Source organism: Mustela lutreola, chromosome 3, assembly GCF_030435805.1.
Source record: "Mustela lutreola isolate mMusLut2 chromosome 3, mMusLut2.pri, whole genome shotgun sequence".
NCBI classification, from domain to species: Eukaryota; Metazoa; Chordata; class Mammalia; order Carnivora; family Mustelidae; genus Mustela; species Mustela lutreola.
In genome coordinates, this window is record NC_081292.1 from 172,184,798 (window position 1) to 172,209,549 (window position 24,752).

The 24,752-nt window shown below is 42.2% G+C and overlaps 1 protein-coding gene across 8 annotated transcripts in view; it reads right to left on the reverse strand.

Moving 5' to 3' along the window:
- ARMC9 (armadillo repeat containing 9) overlaps nucleotides 1–24,752 on the reverse strand; it is a 156,855-nt gene that overhangs the window by 49,893 nt on the left and 82,210 nt on the right. For all 8 annotated transcript variants that reach the window (XM_059167728.1, XM_059167725.1, XM_059167724.1 and 5 more), the window contains exon 19: nucleotides 24,044–24,099. In XM_059167728.1, the coding sequence (XP_059023711.1) occupies nucleotides 24,044–24,099 (56 nt within the window). The remainder of the gene's footprint in view (nucleotides 1–24,043; nucleotides 24,100–24,752) is intronic.

Here is a 24,752-nt window from a genome sequence, read left to right on the forward strand (position 1 = left end):
TGGGGTAGGAGGAGAAGGGACGGGTGCTGTGATACACGCCAGAACACACAGGACAGCCCCCACAGTGAAGCATTAGCTCTTCCAAAATGTCAACAGTGCCGAAGCTGATAAACTCTGGGTGGGGTCAAGAGTCCTTAGATGTAACAATTAAAAAAAAAAAGTAAATTTGACTTTATTAAGATTAAAAACTGTTGTGCTTCAAAAGATGCCATTAAGAAAAGGGAAAGACAGGACAACTGAAACTAATATGACACTGTATGTTAACAATACTGGAATTAAAAGAAATAATAAAATAAAATGAAAAGACCAGCCACACACTGGGAGAAAATAATTGCAAATCACATATCAGAAAAAGGACTTGTATCCAGAATATATGAAGAATTCTCACAACTCAATAAGAAGACAACCCAGTTTTAAAAATGGGCAAAATATTTGAATCGATATTTCACCGCAGATTCCCTAAGAATAGTTAGTGTCATGGGATGAACTGTGTATCCCCAAAAGATACGTGGCAGTCCTAACCCCCAACACCTCAGTGTGATGAGAACCATGTTTGATTTTCCAGGTTGCAGCCTATGTATCTTATAATATAACAACCCTACTCATACCCAGAGTCTGGACATTTAGATAAGGACTCAAGTTTAAGATTCCTGTGATAAATTCCTGCTTTGCTTTTCCTAGGCATCTTTTAAAATAACCACTTAGAATTAAGTCAGAGAAAAGTTAGTGACCTCTGCTCCAAGCACCTTACAAGTAACAGGTGCTTATAAACCTGCTCTCTATCCCCTGCCCTCTAGTGACCTGGGATGGAGAATTGCCTCACTGTCCAACCCAACCCTGCCCCCAGCTCTCCAGTTTCTAGAGTTTTTAAGCAATAAATCTGGTGATTCTACTTCCTTGGGGTGTGTGTGTATGTATTAAAATGGTGTCTTCAATCAAAACAACCCCATGGGTTTCAACTCCCCTTAGTGGGAGCTCGGATACTGAGGGAGCTGCCTATGTGTGGCTTGTGTCCCCTCGTTCAGTGGACCATAGTCTGTATATTCTTCATTCAACATACCAGTTCCAGCTTCTCAACACACTCAGAGGGTGACCCTAACTTGAAATAGGGTGGTTGTGGATGTCATCAGTGAAGATGAGGTCATACTGGAGTAGGACGGGCCCTGAATCCAATATGGCTGGTGTCCTTTTAAGACGACGACGTGAAGACAGCGGAAGTGTGCGTGCCACAGGACAAGGGAGGTGGAGACTGGAGGCACGCAGCTACAAGCCAAGGACTGCCCAGGACTTCTGGCCACATAAGGAACTAAGAGAAAGGCCTGGGACAGATTCTCTCCAAGAGCCCTGAGGGAGCACAGCCCTGCTGGCACCCTAACTTTGGACTCCTAGTCTCCAGAACTGTGGGACAAGACACTTCTGCTGTTTGAAGTTACTAGTTTATGGTGCTAGTAGTACTAGTAGTACAACCCTGTACATGTATTAAATAACTAGGGCTGTTATGGCAGCCCTAGCAGACTAATACAGTGGGCAAGGACATGAAAAGATGCTCAATGCCATTACTTATTAGGAAAATACACATTAAAAATACATTGTCATATCAGTTCATGCCCACTAGTATAGCTATATCTAAAACAACAGACAACAACAAACATTGGGGAGGATGTGGAGAAACGGGTGGGACTGTAACAACGGGCGTGGCCATTTTGGAAGAACAGTCTGTTCCATTCCATCAACAGGTAAACATAAATGTGTCAAATGACCCAGGAATTCCACCCTTGAGTAACTACCCAAGAGAAGTGAAAACGTAACACTACACAAGGACTTGTACACAAATGTTCACAGCACTTTTATAAGGGTGAAAAAAGTGGAAACAATGCAAATGTCTATCCACCAGCTAACAGATCCATGCATAGGGGTATATCTGTGCAGCGCAATACTAGTTACCCACAGAAAGGAATGAACTACTGCTGCATTCTAAATAGGGCTAAACCTCAAAACCATACTAAATGAAAGCTACCAGATGCAAAAGACCGCATACTATTAGAAATGTCCAGGGGTGCCCAGATGGCTCAGTTGGTTTAGTGTCTAACTCTTGATTTAGGCTCACATCATGGTCTCAGGGTTGTGAAATCGAGCCTTGGCTCTGTGCTGGGTGTGAGCCTCCTTGAGATTCATTCTCCTCTCCTTTTGCTCTGAAACAAAGAGAAAGAAAGAAAGAGGAGAAGGAAAAAAAGAAAGAAGGAAAAAAGAAAGGAAGAAAAAGAAAGAGAGAGAAAGGAAGGAAGGAAGAAACAAAGAAAAAGAAAGCAAAAAGAAAATGAAGAAAGAAAGACAAAGAAAAAGAAAAAGAAAAGGAAGAAAGGAAGGGAGGGGTGGATGGAAAGGGAAAGGGAAGGGAAAGGGAAGGGAAGCAAGGAGGGAAGAAAAGAAAGGTCCAGTAAAGGCAAATCTATACAGACAGGAAGCAGACTGATTAACTGCTTGTGGGGAGGGGACAGGTAGATAAAAATTCCACCTATGGGGATGATGGAAATGTTCTATGGCTGAATTGTGGGACTAGTAGTACAGCCCTGTACATGTATTAAAAATCACCGAGTTGTACACTTGGAAAAGATGAATTTTATGTTATGTAAATTATACCTCAATAAAACTGTTCAGCATTAAATAAATAATCTAGTCAAAAGCAGAGATTGTTAGACTGGATGAAAAAGCAGAGTCAATCTCCTGTCTCAGAGAAGCACTTTTTTTAGTAAGAAAAAATTTTTAAAGTTTATTTAAGTAATCTCTTATACCTAATGTGGGGTTTGAACTCTTGGCCTCGAGATTAAGAGCTGCATGCTCCACTGACTGAGCCAGCCAGGTGCCCCTAAACAAATGTTTTTAAATTGAAGTACAATTCACATAAAATATCAAATTAGTTTCAGGTATGCAACTCAGTGATTCAACAATTATATACATTATAAAGTGCCCACCATGATAACTATATTATAGCATTATTGACTATGTTCCCTATGCTGTACTTTTATCCCCATGACTTATGAGAAAGCAATTTAATTTTTTTTTAAGACTTTATTTGTTTATTTTCCAGAGAGAGCAAGCACAAGCAAGAGGAGCAGCAGGCAGAGGAAAAAGGAGAGACAGGCTTCCCTCTGAGCAAGGAGCCCGATGTGGGACTCGATTCCAGCACCCTGGGATCATGAGCTGAGCTGAAGGCAGATGCTTAACGACTGAGCCACCCAGGCACCCCAAGAAACCACTTTAAATTTAAAGACACAAATAGGTTGCAGGTAGAAGAATGGAAAAAGCAATATACCAGGTCAACAGTGTGTATAAGGGAACTGGCTATATGAATATCAGACAGACAAACAGTGAAGGGACACTAAGACAAAGAGGTTATTTAATAACAAAGGGGTCAACGCTATGGGATGACCTAATAGTTACAAATATAGAGGCTTAAAACAAGAGAACTCTAAATTAGATGACCCCAAACTGACAGAATTAAAAGGAAAAACAGGTAAATCCACTATTAGAATCAGAGACTTCTATATTTCTGGTTTCATAACTGGTAGGAGAAATGGACAGAAAAATCAGTAAGGATGCGGAATAGGCCCAGACATATAGTAGGTGCTCGACCAACATTTGTTAAGTAGATGAATTCCTGCCGAGTCTGCTTCTGGGAAGTTCCCAAAGCTTGATCAACTTGGACGACGCAAGAGAAAACAGAAGAGTTACGCTCACTGACCACAGACGGTGTGGGCCAGGCACTCAGCTCAGGCTACACACAAGATACTCATCTACCCCTTACACCCCTGCTCTCTGATTATTAGAAAAAAAATGAAGTTTCTGAAATTACAACAGAATGTGAACCCCAGGAAAAGTGGAAAAGTGTGAGATTGAGACTGTCATGGGTGGTTGGATTTTCCCATGTTAGTAAGGTTTAGATGGTAATAAAATGTCCATTTAGACAGCTAAAAACTCTTGACTTCACTTGGAAAGAACTTCCTGGTTATTGCCCTTTTTGTTTGTCTGTCTTGTGAAACCACAAAAGGTTATTTTGTTTTAGTGCACAAAGGCTATCTTAAAATGGTTTGTTGGGAGATGAATCTCACTGGGGTGGATTGTTCCAACACAGCAACTCTCCACTCCAGCAAGCACTCCAGTTTGCAGGGTGCTCTGCAAACCCTCCCCCGCGGGGGTGGAACGTTCATCCCTAATCCCTTTAGGTGCGGCTGGCCGGGACTCTGACCAGTAGGTTGTGGCAGAAGTGAGGCCCAATGGTTCCAAGGCCTCATGAGGCCTGGCGGCATCTGCCATCAGCCTCTGGGAGTTCGGTGACACCATGCTGTGAAGAGGCCCAGGGAGCTCACCAGAGGGGTGGCCACACAGAGGAGGAGGAGGAAGGGGTCTTCTGCCAGCACCAACTGCCAGACCGTGAAACCACCCTGGCCCTTGTGCCCAGCTGACCTCCAGCCAGACACAGCCTTGGGAGTGAGGCCGGGTGAAACCAGCTTAGCATCTGGCTAGCCAACACCGGATCATGACTGTGGCTTTTTTAGGCCACTAAGGTTTGGGATGCCTTGTATCAGTTAGCAAAGCCTATCTAGGGTGCCCCCAAATCTAACATTAAGCAAATGAGCCAGACTCAGAGGATATCATACTGGATAATTCCATTTATATATATTTCAACAACAGAGCCGGAAACTGAGTGGGGCAGCTGGAATGGGGGTTCTAAGGAGCTGAAAAGGGGATTCTAATGAGCTGGCGGGTTCAAATAGGCATGTGCACTTTGTGAAAATTCTCCTGGGCCTGGAGCAGGGGCCTCTGTCTGATTACATTCCTCTGGAGGATTCTCTGCAGTGAGACGGTGAGCACCTGCACAACTGTCTGCTGAGAGCACTTACTCCCTCAGTGGGTCCCTGTCCCGCCACCTACATGTGCCACGGGTCATGCTAGGTGGTGGGGGCGCCCTGAGCCAGGCTGACACTGTCCCTGCCTTGGTGGCACTTGTAAGGTCATTACTGGAGAATAAAAGGCAGTATGAATAAACAGCAATGACAAAAGATGAGTTAGGAAAAAAAGGTGAATTAATCATGAAAGATAATATCAAAATAAATTTCCAAAAAGTAGCACACAGGGGTGCCTGGCTGGCTCAGTCAGTGAAGTGGGCGACTCTTGATCTCAGGGTTGTTGAGTTTGAGCCCCATATTGGGTGCAGAGATTACTTAAAAAACAAAATCTTTTAAAAAACACCCAGCAGCATACAGTTGGTCACTAAATGAATTGTGTAACTAATTCTCTGTAGTGTGGCTCCCACAGAGCAACAATGACTTTCACTTTGCTTCTGTTTTTTTCTATTTCAGGTGAGTTTGCTTGGCTTTTCTCTTTAAAGATTTGACTGACAGCCATTCGACTGCTTTCAGCAACAGATCATTAATACACCAGGCCCAGCAACTGCTTACTGTTGGTTCCGTACTCTTGTCATTCTACACAATTGAGCGTGGTGCACAGAAGATTGCCTCTACTTCTATGTTTTACAGAGCAGCTGTATTCAATCTTTCATAGAACATATGTATACAGAGAATTTAGACAGAATCTGGCTCACCTGGAGCCAAACCAACCCTGAGCCCCTGCAACCAAGCCCCAGGAATGCAGGTGCGGGCCTCAGTTACTACCTGGGGCACAGAGGCCTTGAACTGTGAAGCTGGAAGTCATGGAAGGTCAGGCACTATTTTGTCTTCTGGTCACACTCCCAGACCCAACACGCTAAGTGTTTCTTGAATGCCAAGTGATAGTGATTTCATGGGGTAAGTAAAGCAAGCTTATTTCTTGAATAAAAATTATAAAATGAAATAATGAGGAGCGTATTTAGCATAAGGATTTATCCAATAGGTCAAGATTAGAAATCTACATGTCTCATTATAGGTAACATACTATTATTCCAAAACTCTGTGATAATAGCAAAAAGCCATGCACTGTTTCATTATTTGTAAAAAAAAAAAAAAAAAAAAAAAAAAAAAATTAGATAAGAGATAAAAAAAAGACTGTGGTAGAGCCCTGGTTGACCCTCTCTGCATCCGTTTCCATGGCAACAGATGTTAGACAAATAGGGTTTATGAAAGCCCCAGAATCATGAGATGTCTCAAAGCCCTCACCTTGTTTTGGGCCTTCTGGTGTCTATTTCCATAGAAACCAGAGTGGAAATGAGGGCAGGAGCCATGAGTCAGCCTGTCGGGTGGTTCATCCCAGCCAAGGTCTGAGCGCACAGGAGCCGTGTTAGAGAAATGAATGAATTTAGAACCAGAAAAAAGCAAAAGGCTTCATGGGGAAACACTGGTTTCTTTCTTGACTTGGTTCAATAAAGGAAAGGCTCTGCCAGTAACACCCACATAGACAGACACACTTCTCTGCTAATTAGGTAACGGGGAATAGAAAGCATATCTGCACCAGGCCCAGCAAGCTGACCACTGTGGGCAACCCAGCAGAGGTGGTTCATGGAGAGCAGCTTGCTGGAGGCTCTCTGGAAGGGTACAGTTTCTGGTGGGTCTGCCATCTCGCAGGTTGTACAGGAAGGTGACAGAAGAGAAAGGAGGTCATGGCCCAGGCACTCGACAGTATGCCTTTGTCTGTGGAACGCAATGCCACCTGAGGGACACCTGCGTAGAAATGGACTAGTTCTAGACCCCATCACTTTCTGTTGTAGCTAGATCGTGGTATGTACTGCTCCATTTAAAACCAAGTTTCAGGGGTGCCTGGGTGGCTCAGTGGGTTAAAGCCTCTGCCTTTGGCTCAGGTCATGATCCCAGGGTCCTGGGATCAAGCCCCGCATCGGGCTCTTTGCTTGGGGAGGAGCCTGCTTCCCTTCCTCTCTCTCTGCCTGCCTCTCTGCCTACTTGTGATCTGTGTCTGTCAAATAAATAAAATCTTAAAAAAAAAAAAAATAAAACCAAGTTTCACCCTGCACAGGATATGCCCCCTTAAGCCTGTGTGCCTCAATTCTGCTAAAGGCATTACCATCCTCCACAAGTTACCCCAGCCTTCAGCTCCTTGTGACACACCGAGGCAGGGCACACTCAGGTGGGTTTGGCCCACAGGAGCTGCCCGCAGAGCACCTTCCTGCCACTGGCCTGTCCCCACTGAAGTGCACAGCAGAAAGGGGGTCAGGGCCCTGGCTGTCCTACCAGTTTGGGTTCAAGCCTCAGCCCTACCAGTAACTATGCCTGCAACCTTGAGCAAGTTCCTGGGCCTCTCTAAGCTTGGGTTTTCTCATCCAGTACACATAGGGCTGATAACAGAACCTTCCTGATGGCAGAGGTATGATGAATAAATGGAAAAAAGCCTATAAAGCTCTTGGTCCCGGCTGGCACATGATAATTCCTCAAAAGACACTGCCTGCTGAGTAATTTTGAGCCTTCTGGATCTGTAGTTCCCTTGGACACCAAGGCCAGATGAATCTTCTTGGGGGCACAGCACTGTTCGTACCCTTCCCCGGCCTGGGACAATTCAGGGGTTCTCCATTTCCCGCAGCCCGGCTGCCATGTGCCGCTCTCCTGCTTTGCACAGCCAAGGCCAAAGTGAACCATCCTGGGCTGGGTGAGGCCTGGGCTCAGGGCTCACACCACTCCTCCGCCTGATGACCACCACTCTGTAGTGGAGCTCTGGACCCTAACTGATACCTCTCTTATTTGCTAAGTTTCTTCTTCTGGTTTTTAAATAAAAGTTCTTTTTGGAAGACTCTAGCTTTTATCAGTTAGGGTGAATAACAAGGGAATCAGGGTGAATCGTATAATCAGATGCAGTAACTGTACCAGGCCTGGAACCCCGAGTGGCTGCAATGGCGGTGGTGCTGGAAGTGGGAAATCGGGGGGTGGGGAGCTTTGAGACCATGTAATGTCCCCAGAGCTTCTCCGTGCTTGGAGAGTCCATTTCAGGGAGAAGAGGGAGAGGGGACTAGAAGTTCAGCAGACCCAGACTGTGGAAGCCTTGTGCATTAACTACATCTCCTGTTTTCTTTATCTGATGCTCTGACATCTGGGGCCTTGCTGGCCCTCAGAGGACTGCCTCTCCCAGGCCTAGCCAGTTCCTACAGACCGTGAGCAACTCGCTAGCAAACACACCTTTCAAAGGCAAGCCAGCCAATCCACAGCCCATGCCACAGCCCAACCACCTCCTGCCTCGGGCTCTCACACTCAGGACTATTACCCACCTGCCCCCATCACCCTAGGCCCAGGTGCCAGACAACTAGGGATAGCTCCTAGGCCATAGAGCTCAGGGAAACTATTCAAACTGGCGGATCCTAAACCTGCTTACCTACTTCACTCATCCTTCCTGCAGAAACCACAGTAAATGCTCTGGGCCCCACTTCCCTTCCCTCCCTCTGCCTTCCGACTGACCCTGATGCTCCCTGTGTAGTCCCCCAGGATGTAGCTGCCCTTGACTCGTGGGAACTGTGAGTAAAAAGCTATTTTTTTCTCTAAATTTAGATTCAATTAAGTAACATATAGTGTACTATTAGTTTCGGAGGTAGAGTTAGTATTCATCAGTCTTATATAACACCCAGTGCTCACTACATCACATGTCCTCCTTAATGTCCATCACCCAGTTACCCTATCCCTCACCCCCCTCCCCTCCAGCAACCCGCAATTTGTTTCCTATGATTAAGGGTCTCTTTGGTTTGTCTCCCCCTCTGATTTCCTCTTGTTTTATTTTTCCCTCCCTTCTCCTATGCTCCTCTGTTTTGTATTGTAAATTCCACATTTGAGTGAGATCATATGATAACTATCTTTCTCTGACTTATTTCGCTAAGCATAATACCCTCAAGTTCCATCCACATCATTGCAAATAGCAAGATTTCATTTTTTTTGAATGGCTGAGTTATATATATATATATACCACACCTTCTTTAGCCATTTAGCTGTCGATGGGCATCTGGGCTCTTTCCATAGTTTGGCTATTGTGGACACTCCAAGCTATCTTTTCAAAGACACCTGTCTTCTGATCTGTTAGCCTTACTGAATGTTAAATTTTCTATTAATACACTATATTTTAAAACACCTGAGGCTATATCCTTATTAGGGCTCCTCTATGGCATCCACACAGCCACAAGGGCCAGAGATGGGACACTGGGTGCAGAAACAGTATATGTGGTTCTTCACAGCAAGGCCTCGTGGGCCTGGAGCTGATGCTGGAGGAGATATGAATGACGATGACCATAATCATCATGCCAATAATAATGAAAGCTAACATTCACCAAGGGCTTAGAATATTCCAGAAACTGTGAAAAGTGATTTGAATTTAATTATTCCTTAGTGATCATAACATACACGGATGTTATAAAAGCTAGGATCTGTTCTACTGCCTGCCACCTTTCTTTGGATACTAATGTTTCTACCCAGGGCCTTGATTTGGTAAAATGCATCTAAAAAGAGTGTTATATTGAGTTCTATGTTGAAAATTATATGAACTTTTATTTTAAAGGAATAAGACCCAGTTTTCTGCATTAATGTTATAGGAAATATGATTTTGAAAAAAGAAAAAGTCTAGCTAGCCCTCCTGTGTCGCAGTCAGCAACATGAGATGGCCACTGGGTCTGAGTTGACTGCAGCCACCTGGGTTAGGAGGTCAACCACAGACCCGCCCACTAGCCATCTCCTTCCTGCACCTGACCAGCTTCATTTCCTTAGGAAAGAGGGTGCATGTGTCACTGGGCCATAAGGAATGCGTGGGGAAAGAAGAATTGATTTGATAAGACAGAGTAAAACAAAACAAAACAAATTCCAGCCCTTAGCAAGAGATGAAAAATCCTTGTATCCATTTTATAAAGTCAAAAGTAAACTGTAATACTTAAACTCATAAAGATTGTACAAAACTGTAAACCAGTGGTTCTCAGAGTGTGGTCTGGGGAAACTTTGGAGGCCTTAAGACCTCAGAGAGTGTATGAAGTCTAAGCCATGTTCACAACTACAATATACTTATACACTATAATTTATAAGATATAAAAATAATATATAATTATTTCAATAGCAATAATACTTGCCTTTTTAACTCTCATTCTCTTACAATACAGTGAAGTTTTCTAGAGGCTACATGATATGTATCACTCTGATAACTAATGTATGTTTGAGTATTATATTTTCTAGCAACTTCTAAGGTTTAGGATATAAATAAGTGTCTTCTGTTCTTCTCTTGCGCTTCTCTTGTACTAGCTATCTTGGTTACATCTACTATAACTGATATAATTTCATTATCACTCAATATATTATTCTCAATATATTATTATTTTGAAATCAAATCTTTCCTTGCTCCTCTGTGGAAACTGACTATGAGTACACTTATTGTTTTATTTTGGAATACTATTTTTGTAATTTTTCAGGAGCTTTTTTAATTTTTAAGGTTTTCTCTAAAACTGTTATTTTAGGGGCAACTGGGTGGCTCAGTCAGTTGAGCGTCTGCCTTTGGCTCAGGTCATGATCCCAGGGTCTTGGGACTGAGGCCCACACTGGGCTCCCTGCTCAGCAGGAAGTTTGCTTCTTCCTCTCCCTGTGGCCCTCCCCCTTGCTCCCACTTGTGTGCATACATGCATTCACTCTCCCTGTCTTTCAAATAAATGAAATATTTAAAAACAAACAAAAAAACCTCTGTTATTTTAAAATTTAAGAATCATTTATCCTAAGAGAACATTGTTTATGGTATTTTTTCTTGTATTTGTAAGGATAGATCATTGGCTTAAAAAGGAAGATCAGAGGACCCCATTTCTCAAACCAAAGCTGTATCATTTATATGAAAAGATGCTGAGAAAAATGAAGCAGATTTATCAGGAAGTTCTCTGCTCATGGAAGGAAGGGATGTTTTCCAAAGAAGCTGAGCAAATAAATGGAATTATATAGAAGCTATCTTTCCCTCAGTTTTATAGATATCAACAAGTTGCCTTATTGTGTCCTATGGAATAAAATCTTTATGGATAATATTATAATGCCAATTAAGCTGAGGTATAATTTTGAGAACAATCATTGTGAGTTGAAAGAAGCAGGATCTGATAAATTTAAACAGAGATGTGATAAATTCTTTAAAAGTCAAAACCTAAAAACTTGTTTTAACTTTCTTTCAAACTAGAAATTAAAAAGCCACTGAAGCTGTGTGATGAGTATATGGGAACTCTGTATTTTTTTCTGCCAATCTAAAATTATCCCCCCACCCAAATTATTAATAAAAACAGAGCCACTGAAGAATCCTGACAGGCAATTATTGTCTTGGCTGAAGAAACATATACACTAGCCTCATAGAGTTTACACTGCTGAATGCCTGCTGAAAAAGTTAACAAAAGAAATTACAACATGCTACTTTGCAATGAAACAGTAGCTTGTTGAAGCACAGATTAAGCGCAAACCTGAATGCTGAGTTAAATATCTCATCCGCAGAAGTATGCCTGGACTTGCTATTTGGTTTCTTTATCCAGTATCAAGAGCAACTAGTCATCAAAGATTGTTTGCATAAAGTTTTGTTGTTGTTGTTGCTTGGCAACAAGCAACAAGAGTTGCTAGATAAAATATTTAAGGTATTGACTTTTGTGGTTTATCCTGGAACAACTGTGCTGACATTTACACTGATGGTACAGACACAACAGAGGGTAAAACCACTGGGACCTGAGTGTCAATCAGGCAGTGCTACCAAACCCAAGTAGCAGTCACTGTCTTCTCCACTGTGACTATAAGTAGACAGATGGATAGATTGATAGATGGATGGAGAGACAGAAAAGTGGTAGACAGATCAATGACAGAAAGATGGTAGATAGAGTTTCATTTAAGAATGTCTTTGATGGGCGCCTGGGTGGCTCAGTGGGTTAGGCCGCTGCCTTCGGCTCAGGTCATGATCTCAGGGTCCTGGGATCGAGTCCCGCATCAGGCTCTCTGCTCAGCGGGGAGCCTGCTTCCTCCTCTCTCTCTCTGCCTGCCTCTCTGCCTACTTGTGATTTCTCTCTGTCAAATAAATAAATAAAATCTTTAAAAAAAAAAAAAAAAAAAAAAAAAAAAAAAAAAAAAAAAAAAAAAGAATGTCTTTGATGAGGCCTGCCTGGCTCAGGCAGGTTGAGGGTCTGACCCTTGATTCTGGCTTAGGCCATGGTCTCAGGGTTGTGGGATCAAGCACCAAGTTGGGCTCCGTGCTGAGCATGAAGCCTGCTTAAGAGTCTCTCTCTCTCTGTCCCGCCTTCCAGCTGATACATGCATGTGTTCTGTCAGAAAAAAAAAAAAAAAAAAAAAAAAAAACGTCCTTGATGAAGCAGCAGGAATTTGATTAAACTCAACTCTTGTCTCCTTTTAACATCTCTGTAACAAAATGGGATGTACATGATGGTTATCTTGAAAAAGATTTGTAAGATTATCTGAGTTGCAAGCCTATCTAGGCAATTTTTTCAAGGAACAGTATTTTTACTTGAGAGAATGATAGACAAACTATGGGTTTTCAGACTTGGGTGTTTAGCAGACATTTTCTCAAAACTGAATGAGATGAGCTTGTCACTTTAAGGAAAACAACTGATAATATCTGTTACCAATAATAAAATTTAAACTCTCAAGAGTTCAAAAACAAAATTAAAAAAAAAAATTGTTCCTGCCACTGTGAGTTTAATAGCTTTTCAATAACTAAAGACTTTTCTAATGAGATCAGTGGCAATATTAACTAATGAAATACTTGGATGGTTTATAATGAAATATAGCAACATTTGGGAGGAATGCAAAACCAAAAAGCCTTTATTTCTCAAATGATTAATGTATGAAAATATAAAATCATGCCTGGGTAAAAGAGCTATTCAAAGTCAAATAGGATGTCAGCAGGAATTGTGAAGTGAGAACTTTTGAAAATCCATTCCATTAAAAAAGTGAGGAAAACCCTGGCGAAGATTGTCCAAATCAAATTTTTCAGAATTCTGGAAATTAACCAATGGTCTGTGACAATGTGAGGGGTGCTTCTTCAAGAAACAAACAAACAAACAAACAAAAAACCCAACAACTAATTGTCAGGACAAACAGCAAATGCTGTCACATTTAAACTTCCCTTTTACCTCTCTCTCTCCAGCTCCTTGAAAACCACTAGTCTTGCAATCAAAGTGAAAAGCAGCAGCCAAGCAGTTCCTAGAGGGAGCAGATGGGCTTTGAGTTCCCCAGAAGCCCCATTCCAAGAGAACTGTCATTATTTAACCTATCTGGTAAGCTCCTGGAAACCCCTCTCACCGGGCTTGTCTTTATTTGATCTGAGATCTTGTTCAGTTCTCAACAGCCTTGTCCTCAAGGGCTTGTTGAGAACACACTTATATATAGCCAATGGGCCAAAGAAGAAATCACAAGGAAAAGTAGAAAATATTTTGAGATAAATGAAAATGAAAACACAACTTTCCAAAACCTAGGGGATGCAGCAAAATCAGTACTCGGAGGGAAATTTATAGCGCTGGTGGAGATTTATAGCACTGGTGACACATATTCCATGTTAGGTAAGCTGGGCATGCACCTGTCAGGTGTCATTCTCTCTCTCTCCCTTTTTTTCTGTTTTCTTTAAATTCCAGTTAGTTAACATATGGTGTAACTTTAGTTTCAGGTGTACAATATAGTGACTGAACTATTCCATATATAACCCGGTGCTCATCACAACAAGCGTGCTCCTTAATCCCCATCACCTCTGTTCTCTCTAGTTAAGAGTCTGTTTCTTGGTTTGCTTCTCTCTCTTTTTTCCTCTTTGCTCATTTGTTTTGGTTCTTAAATTCCACATATGAGTAAAATCAGAAGGTATTTGTCTTTCTTTGACTGACTTCTTTCACTTAGCATAATACTCTCTATCTCCATCCATGTCTTTGTAAATGGCAAGACTTCATTCTTTTATGTGGCTGGATAATATTTCATTATATGTGTGTGTATATACACATATATGTATATACACACCACATCTTCTGTATCCATTCATCACTTGATGGACATGTGGGCTGCTTCCATACCTTGGCTGTTGTAAATAATGCTGCAGTAAACATAGGAGTACATGTATCCCTTCAAACTAGTGTTTTTGTGTCTTTGGCTAAATACCCAGAAGTGCAATTATTGGATCCTATGGTAATTCTAGTTTTAACTTTCTGAAGACCCTCCGTACTGTTCTCCACAGTGGCTGCACCAGTGTGCATTCCCACCAATGGTGCAAACCTATCACATCCTCCCCGCTAGAGCGGTATATATTTAATGTCTGTATTTAATGCCTACATTAGAAAAAAAAAAAGGCTTTCAAGTCTATAACCTAACTTTACACCTTAAGGAACCAGAAAAAGAAAAGCAGAAGGAAGGAAATAATAAAGATTAGGGCACAGATAAGTACAACAGAGAACAGAAAAACAACAAAGAAAATCAACAAAATAAAAAGTTGGTTCTTGGCCTCCTGTACTGTTGGTGGGAATGCAAGCTGGTGCAACCACTCTGGAAAACAGCATGGAGGTTCCTCAAAATGTTGAAAATAGAACTACCCTATGACCCAGCAATTGCACTATTGGGTATTTACCCTAAAGATATAAACATAGTGATCCAAAGGGGCACGTGCACCCAAATGTTTATAGCAGCAATGTCCACCATAGCCAAACTATGGAAAGAACCTAGATGTCCATCAACAGATGAATGGATAAAGAAGATGTCATATATATATACAATGGAATACTATGCAGCCATCAAAAGAAATGAAATCTTGCCATTTGCAATGACGTGGATGGAACTAGAGCATATCATGCTTAGCAAAATAAGTCAAGCAGAGAAAGACAACTATCATATGATCTCCCTGATATGAAGAAGTGGAGATGCAACATGGGGGGTTAAGGAGGTAGGAGAAGAATAAATGAAACAAGATGGGATTGGGAGGGAGACAAACCATAAGTGACTCTTAATCTCACAAAACAAACTGAGGGTTGCTGGGGAGAGGGGTGTTGGGAGAAGGGGGGTGGGGTTATGGACATTGGGGAGGGTATGTGCTATGGTGAGTGCTGTGAAGTGTGTAAACCTGGTGATTCACATACCTGTACCCTGGGGGTTAAAAATATATGTTTATAAAAAATAAAAAATTAAAAAAAAAAGTTGGTTCTTGGAAAGACCAACAAAATTGACAAAACTTTAGCTAGACTGACAGTCTTAGTCAGCTCGGGCTGCCATAACAAAATACCATAGATTGAATGGCTTAACCAACGGCAGTGTATTTCTGATAGTTTTGGAGCCTGGGAAGTTCAAGATCAGAGTGTGGGCTGTTTTGCTCCCTGGTGAGAGCAGAGCTTTCTTCCTGACTTGTACAGGAAGTGTACAAGTGTCCTGTGTCCTCACACAGTGGTGAAAGTGTTCTATAATGCCTCTTGCCATCCTATCTGATCAGCTATGACTTCCTTAAACCCAAATTACTTCCTTAGAGACCCTGTCTTCAAATACAGCCACACTGGGGGCCAGGGCTTCCGTACGAGAATATGAGAGGACGCTATTCAGTCCACAGTGCTGACCAAGAAAAAGAGAGAAGACTCAAATTACTAAAATCAGGAATGAAAGGTGGGACATTTCTGACCTCACAGAAAGCTAAATGTTCAGAAGGCAATACTATGAACAGCTGTACACAAATCAGATGTCTTGGACAGAGTGAACAAATTCCTAGAAAGACACAAATTATAGAAAGTGATTCAACAAGAAGTAAAAAAAAAAAAAATCTGGATAGACAGACCTATAACAAGTGAAGAGATCAAATCAGTAATAAAAAAAAAAAACTTCCCACAAAGAAAAACCCAGGTCCAGAAGGCTGTACTGGTGAAGCCTAACATTTGTTTAAAGAAGAATTAATACTAGCCGTTCACAAACTCTTCCGAAAATAGAAGGAACATGTTCCAACTCACATTATAAGGCCAATATTATCCTGATATAAAACTAGAGCAAGAGGTGTATATAATTGTTGATCACTATGTTGTATACCTTAAACAAGTATGATATTGTATGTCATCTATATTTCAAGTGAATATTAAAAACTAAAGACATCATAAGAGAAGTCAAACTGTAGCCCAATATTTATTATGAATATACATACAAAAATCCTCAACAAAATACTAGCAAACCAAATACAGCAACATATAAAAGGGATGGATTATCAATCAAGATAAAGCAGGATTTTTCTCAGAAACTCGAGTTGTTTAAAATATGAAAACAATCAATGTCATTCACTGTGTTAACAGAAAGAAAGAAAAAAAACCTCACACGATCATCTTAACGTGGAAAAAGATTTGGCAAAACCCAACATTTGACGAACTCTGAAAAGAAGGGCAGTGTCTCAGCCTGAGAATGAGCCTCTGTGAGGAATTTACAACTAACATCCCACTGGACAGTAAAAGACAGAAATCTTTCCCCCTAAGATCAGGAAAATGACAAAGGTGTCCCCTCTAACCACTTGTATTCAACACTGTACTAGAAGTTGTAGCCTGGGCAATTTAGGCAAAAAAAGAATATAAAAGACATCTAGACTGGAAAGGAAGAAATAAAATCATCTGTATTCACAGATGACATGGTATTGTGTGCAGAAAATCCTAAGGAACCCACCACGAAACAAAAGAAAAGAAAGCTTCTTGGAGGTAATAAAAGAGTTCAGTAAGGTTTTAGGTCACAGATAAAAATCAATTGTATTTCTATACACTAGTAATGAACAATCAGAAAATAAGATTAACAAAATGCAAAAGAGACTAACAGATTTTAAAAAAATAAAAAAGATTTGTTGGTATTGGTGTTTGACTTTATGTTGCAACTAACCTTTAACAAACTATCACCTGTCCAATTTTGAAGTAGTATCAAAGAAAAAAATGTCTATGCAAAAAGGCTACTAAAAATACTCTATCCCTTTCAACTATAACATATTTCAACAGACGGAATCCAGAAGAGGATTTGAGAATCCAACCATTTTCTAATCCAGACATTAAAGAGATTTGCAAAAATAAAATACAATGCTACACTCTTCTTAATACATTTTTTGGGGGAAGTAATATTTTTTTTAAAGATTTTATTTATTTATTTGACAGACAAAGATCACAAGTAGGCAGAGAGGCAGGCAGAGAGAGAGGAAGAAGCAGGTTCCCTGCTGAGCAGAGAGCCCGACATAGGGCTCGATCCCAGGACCCTGAGACCATGACCCTGAGCTGAAAGCAGAGGCTTTAACCCACTGAGCCACCCAGGTGTCCCGGGAAAGTAATATTTTTTATAAAAATATCTGGGGCTCCCGGGTGGCTCAGTCAGTTAAGGGCTGCCTTCAGCTCAGGTGATGGTCCCAGGGTTCTGGGATGGAGCCTGGCATCAGGCTCCCTGTTCAGTGGGGACTCTGCTTCTGCCTCTCCCTCTGCTCCTCCCCTCCATGTTCTCTCTTGCTTGCTCTGCTTGCGTTCTCTCAAATAAAGTAAAATCTAAAAAAAAAAAATCTTATTTGGGGGCACCTGGGTTGCTGAGTTCCTTAAGCATCTGCCTTCAGCTCAGGCTGTGATCCCAGGGTCCTGGGATCAAGTCCCACATTGGGCCCCTTACTCAGCAGGGACCCTGTTTCACCTTCTCCCTCTGCCTGCCACTCCCCTTGCTTGTGCTATTGAGGTGTCCCTTCAGTAATTTTTAACCATGTAAAAATGTTCTGAAACCTAAAATTTCAGAAGTTACTTCAAGCCTCACATAAATATTATATACATTTTTCTATGTAATATTTAAAAATTGGGGTGGCTGGCTGGCTCAGTCAGAGGAGCACGAGACTCTTGATCTCAGTGTTATGAGTTTGATTTCCATATTGGAGATATATTTAGTTTACTTAAGAAACAGTCAGGGCACCTGGGTGGCTTGGGTGGTTAAGCGGCTGACCCTTGAATTTGCCTCAGGTCATGCATGATCTCAGGATTGTGGGACTGAGCTCTGCATTGTCCCACTCCCTTTTCAGTGGGGAGTCTGCTGGAGATTCCTTCTCCCTTTCCCTCTTCCTCTGCCCCTCCCTCCGCTCCTGCGCTCTCTCATTCTCTCTCTCTCTATATCTAAATAACATTTTTTAAAAAACCAAACCAAAATAAAAAAATACATATTTAATAATTAAAATTTAAATGAAAAAATAAAGTCTTAGGAAAAAATCTAGGAGACTACACATAACATTTAAGGTTCAGGGAAACCTTAATCAGGACAGAGACCCAGAAACTGTAAAAGAAGTCAATTTATTTAGCTTTTTAAAAATTCAAAAGAGTTTTAGCAAAAGATATAAATAAAAATACGGCAATGAATAAAAGATGCGTCTTCCAGTTTTGGGCAATGAAGGTGAAAAAGGACCTGTACCTGTAGTAAACAGGGAATTCACAGAAAGTGACATGGAAAGACAAACCCGATTTTAAAAATGGGGAAAGGCCATGAATAGGAAATTACAGCATGGCCAATCCAAATACCCAATAAAATGAACATAAAAGACACTCATACTATGCAGTGGAGATGCAAATTAAGATAACGAAACAGCACTTTTTCACTGAGAGAATAGCAAAAATAGAGTGATTTCACTCACAACTGGTTGGAGATGGAGGGAAAAGTCTCCTCCCCCACTCTTATTGAAATCTGAACTGTTATAGCCTTTTTGAAGAACAATCTGGAAAAATCTATTATGATTGAAAACACAAATACACTGCAACCCAGCAACAAAAGCCCATATAAATAAAAGCACTGGGTACATAAGCACATAAGTACAAAGATACCATCTTTGTATCTTTACAAAGATATTGACGCAGGATTGTCTGACAAAGCAAAAGTCTAGAAAACTGTACATTTATGTATGGCATTTAAAAGAATCAGTTTGTTCTGCTGGCTGACTTAGAGAGGGATTTCCAGAAAATATTAACAGGAAAAAAAGGCAACACTGTGTATGTGTGTGTTTGCATCTGTATCTATGCTATCTCATTTTGTAAAACCAGTATCGATGAAAACATACATGGACATTTGCACCTACATGTATACTGTGTGTGTATATATATATATATATATATATATATATATATATTTTTTTTTTTTTTTTTTAAGATTTTACTTATTTATTTGACAGAGAGAAAGCACAAGCAGGGCGAGCAGACTCCTCTCTGAGCAAGAAGCCCAATGCGGGGCTCGATCCCAGGACCTTGAGGTCATGACCTGAGCCCAAGGCAGACACTTAACCAACTGAGCCACCCAGGTATCCCTATGTGTGTATGTATCTTACAAGGAAAATAAGAAAGCACATACACACACTGTTGTGGGTTATAGGAACAGTAAATGGTAAGCTGATGCTCTCTTCCCTGGAAGATGCCTCTCCTGCTTTCCTGACTGTACCCTCCTCTTCATCCAACCAGTCCTCTCCCCTTTCATCCTAGGCTTGGGAAGGCCTGTTGAGACAGTCATGTTCCAGGACTCTCGCAGTACTCGGAATTTGTACGTACTTCCCGTTTCTATCACATCTGGGAACTGATAATCATATACTAGTTTTCTATCATTTGTTAACTGTTTCTCCGTATTCACATCTGTCTCATGAGAGACAAAACCAGGCAGTGGTTAATGGTGTGGACTGGCGAGTCAGCCCAGCTGGGTTTAATTCCAAGCTCCTTTGCTTACTTATTAGTAGTGCGAACCCCGGGGTGCCCTTGCTAATGGATTTCCTCTGTTTCTCCATCTGTGAAATGGGACCAGGAAGAGTAGCTCTCGCAGGCTTGTTGTGAGCAGACAAGTGAGCACACGTACCACACCAGCGATGGTCTCGCTTAACCAAATTTTAAACTCTTGGAGGTATTATAAGCCACCTATATTCTTTTAGATTTCTTTTGTATCCCCTCCCCATTACTTCCTAGAATAATGTTATTTCAAAGCGCTCAAATATTTGTTGACTAAATAAACGAATGACTCTTATGTTTGAGAAATCTCCAGAGAAGGAAATTGCTGAGTATTTGATTGTCACTTACGTGGCAACCAGCGAGTAAATTTCTCTTTACCAGGTGGCTGATCTCACCTGGCACGTACACCTGTTTTGTTAAGAGGGGAGAATATTTGTCTTAAAATCCGTCTTCTCAAACAGCACAGGAAAGCCTTTCTTTTCCATTTATAAGCTGGACACCTCACCCTAAACTCTTGTAAGGAAACAAGCCGTTTGTGGTAGAAACACAGTTTCTGAGCCCTGTGATTTACTGGCAGCTCTTGGGGGAACACATGACATACACTTAATACTAAAATAAACTATTATTGTCTAATGGTGAGATGTGTTCAAACCCTTACACTGTCATGGTCACCTGCCTATTCTTGTCTGTATCGTCCAAGCTTATCTAAGGATGGTTTTGTTTCTCTGGAGGTTTAAATGGGTCTGGGGGCTTGTGGGCCATGAGAGCACAAGAAGCAATTGTGAAAATAATGAAAACCCCTGTCCTTCTGATGCCACCCTTTGTCTGTCTTCCTGCCTCTCTCCCCTCCCGGCTGGATCCTTCTCAGCAGCATTTCAGCCTGCTTGGGTCTTTCCCAGATTAGAAGAGAGCAGAACAAAACTGCCCTGCTTAGCCGCTACCCCACTCTCTGTCTTGCTTACAACTGGATTTGTGGGAAGAGCTGCACGTACTCACCGGCTCCCTTCTCCCACTTCCCACCTGCTCCCCAACTACTCAGTTTGGCTTTTGCCCCATCCGTCTTCAGAAGGGCTCAGCAGCCGCCCTCTGCTCACTTGTCACTTCACAGGCAGCTCTCTCTGGCTGACCCAGGCCTCGCCGCCACCCCCGCCTCCATTTCCTCTCCTACCCCCCCCCCCCCAAGGTAGTTGCCAGGGTCAACAAAGAGGGCTCGTAACTTTCCATGCCCTTCTGCTACGCGTATACAGAGGCACACACATCATTCATCAGGGTGTGTATTTATGGGTCTTTTTTCTGAAACTGAATTATAGTGCTCACCTCACTTTGTGATTTCCTTTTCCTATGTGACATTATACCCTAGACAATCTTGAAGTTGGAAAAACGTTTCTAACTCTACACTTTTTTATTTTGGCATATAAATGTATGTAGAGCAGACTTCACTGAGCGTCAGCACATCAGGACAAGTCATTATATTTTTAGAAATAAAAGAGAAAAACTGGATTTTGCATATGGGGGTTCTCTTGAGTTTCTAGGGGGGCAGGACCCAGGGCCGCAGTCACAAGTCACAAGTCACAAATGTTAACTCAACAGAAGGCAAAATGAGCATAACTCCATGTGGCTTCTGGCCACACCCCAGTAGAGACATTTTATTTTGAGAAGCATTGAGCAGCTCCCTGAAAACACTGGCTCTTTATCTGTGTTTTGGGTTTAAATAATAAATTAAAAAATATTTTACATGGCTAAGCAAAATGACATATGATCAGAGGCTTTGAAAATAATTTTGTTTGGGAGGTGGTGGTCACACTACAGCGACAGTCTAAGTCTGGGCATCTTTCACTTTCCTTTCTCTTTCCAATTTAAAAAGTCACACTGACCCTTGATGAAGGCTGAGTGAAACACAGACAGCTCAGCTTTCCCCAGGGTGCCCTTGCTAATCTCTGCAGTGGGGCTGTCAGGGTCACAGGGGAGGCAAAGTCCAGCACCTGTGGACCAGAGTTCAGCACAAAGCGTCAAGTTCTGCCCCAAATGCTGGATCCTTTCCTTACAATCTCCTGATTACACTCCTCCTATAATCTTCTGAAAATTCTAGTTATCACAACAAATACTTTCAAACACTAGCCTCTTAAAATAAAAGTCTGCACAGGATAGCCAAAAGTCCAGACAATTAAAAGGAGCACTGGCGGACTTAGTCAGTGGAACATGCAACTCTTGATCTCAGTGTTGTGAGTTCAAGTCCCACGCTGGGTGTAGAGATTACTTAAAAATAAAATATTTAAATAAATACATAAATAAATAAATAAAAGATCTCTATATTCCTTCATTTTTAGTAGACTATAATTGTTTCCACAGGGATATTTCCCAAAGTTGAATTCCCATCATTAACAGAATAGTTGAATCAAATGAATTTTTCTTCACAATACAAAGGGGTTAACAGCAACAAGACAAACAAAAAATCCAAAGCAAACACAAAACCCCAAGGAGGTAACATAAGAGGAGGAAAAGTAGATCTTGAGGGGAACTTTTGGACATAACGACAAAAACTCACTGGAATTAAATAATTAAGACAGTAACTCAAAATATAATTTAAAACAGTACTGAAGGGCCAGATACAAACCAGGGGTCTTATCACAGCCCTGAGAAGACTGAGTTGGGGAGCTGGGCTCCCTCTGGAAGCTGGCAAACAATGGCCCACAGGCCAAGATGCTTTTGGGTTTTTTCGAATTTTATTTTATTTAAATTCTTAATTAACATGCAGTGTAGTATTAGTTTCAGAATAGAGGTCAGTGACTGATTCATCAGTTGCATGACTCCCAGTGCTCATTATATCACGTGCCCTCCTTTATGCCTGCTTTTGAAAGGCCAGCAAACTGAGAGTAATTTTTACGTCTTTAAACATTTGAAAACAAATGTTTAGTGAAGCGTAAGAATCAACTGGAATTCAAATTTTAGTGTCCATAAATAAAATTTTCTGGGAACACAGCTGCATTCGTCCATTTGTGTATTGCTGATGGCTACTCTGTGTTACAACTGCTGAGCTGAGTGGTTGGAACAGAGACCCCAGCAGCCTACAAAGCCTAAAGTATTTACTACTTTTCTCTTTGCAGAAAAAGCCTGCCAATCCCCGTCCTAAACCAAGTTTTACTGCCAACGATTTTGTGTGACCTGAGGCTGGTCCCCTCCCCTCTCTGGGCCTCCCTTCCCAAAGTAAGGAATGGAAAGGGTGTCCAGAGAAGGTGCTGGCCAGGAGCCCCCTGCCAAGGTCCAGAGCTGCACTTGCCGGACAAAGGCGGACTGAGCATGAGCACCAGCTGCTGCCACCTATAGGTCAGGAAGAAAGTGGCAGGCAGGAAGCTGCCTGTGTGAGGGACTGTCCCTGGCGGACCTTCGGGCCACTGTCCACTTTGGTGGAGGGCTCCTAACTGAACTCTCTTCCCCAGCTGGTGCCACCGATGGACAAAGTCTGGCTTTTGTACACCTTTGGGACCGAGGGACCACAGCTCCGAGGAGAAACCTAGCCTCCACACATTCACTTCAGGACTAATTGAAGGACTGTAAGCCAATCATTCCTACAGAGAACTGGAGAGGGCCATGTGCATGTTTTTTCAAGGTCTGAAGGAAAAACAAGGAAAAAGCTTGTCAGCTGGGAAACCCGTCTATAGTGCAGGAGTCCCCATTTTCTACACTACTTCACGAGACTCGCCCACGTTGGTTTTGAAACTTTGCGCTTTAAAACACCAGGCAAGCAGATTTGTCACAGTTGTGGAAACCCATATGAAAACAATGCAATTAAAGGAGTCCAGTGAACCAAACCTTTGACCCTAGAGGTTCTCACAGGGAGCCTCTGCACCCAGTACTCCCAACCACGGGGAAGACCAGTGGAGGCTCACGCCCCTTGGAGGCACAAGATTCACACTGAAGAACTGTTGTCTATGAACTTCCCATGACACCCAAGTGCTGTGGAGCACGGCGTCTGTGTGCTGGCTGCAGCGAGCCCACCCAAGGGGCAGCCACCTGTGAGTGCTCCCACCTCGAACTCTTGCCTTGGTGGGGTCTAACTGCCATTCCCCAGGGATGTGCCCTGAGCAGGACCTGGAAGGAGTGATGCTCTGACACCGCTGAGCCTGGAGAGGATCTGAAGCTTTGCCACCAACCGGGAAGGAAGTGTGGGTGAGACCGCTGAGTGATGACAGGCCACTTGGAGAGGCCATGGAGGACGCGAGGCCAGCTTGGACACAGAAAGCAGCCCCAGGACATCCTATGTGAGACCAGCAGACACCCACCCAGCCGAGTTCTAGCCAACCCCCAGAACTGCGAGAAATGAGGCAGCAGGGATTGAAATCTCCCTTTCTGGACTAACTCTTCAAGGCAAGGAAGAGCTCAGTAGTCTGGGCCAAGTTTTTTATGTGGTGTCAAGAGCCTCCTACTTACTTCATCATCTTCATCTTCATCATCGTCAGACTCAAGAACACCATCCAGTAGCTCTTCTAAATAAAGAAAAAATAAACGAATGAATAACTGCAAACACAGCAGGGAGCCTTGGCCACGAGAACCCTTCCAGCTGCTACAGAGAAGAGAATGAGGAGGTACCAGAACAATCGGGCAGGTTCCTGGTGCCCACACAGCCACAGACTCAGATCATCCCAGGCAACTTAAATCTCTCTCCCCCTTTGTACCAGTATGCATGGCCAGTGGCATGAGAAAGGTTAAAAGCTAGCATACAAATTTGAGAAGAATTTAGAAGAAAGAAAGTCAACGAGTACTGCTAGGCACCATGCTGGATACTGTGCCTTGTGTTGTTTATTTACTCCTTACAAAGATTTTGTTGACTCTAATCCCCATTCTATAGCACACAGCAAAGACAGGCATAGAGGGGATAAGGGATTTGTTTATGGTCACCTTCCCACAAGTGACAGAGTTGGGATTTGACTTGAGTCTATTTCTAAATCCATGATTTGTCCACTGAGGCCGGGAGAGTAGCCATGGCAGGCAGGATTCCCGAAGGCTCCCATGATTCACTATAGGCTGTAGAAGAGTTTATAAAGGGGATAACAGCACACTGGAATCAGAGAAAGAATAAGCCTCTGTTTCTTCATCAGTGAAATAGGTATCAGGCCACCTACTTCCCAGGGTGGGTGGG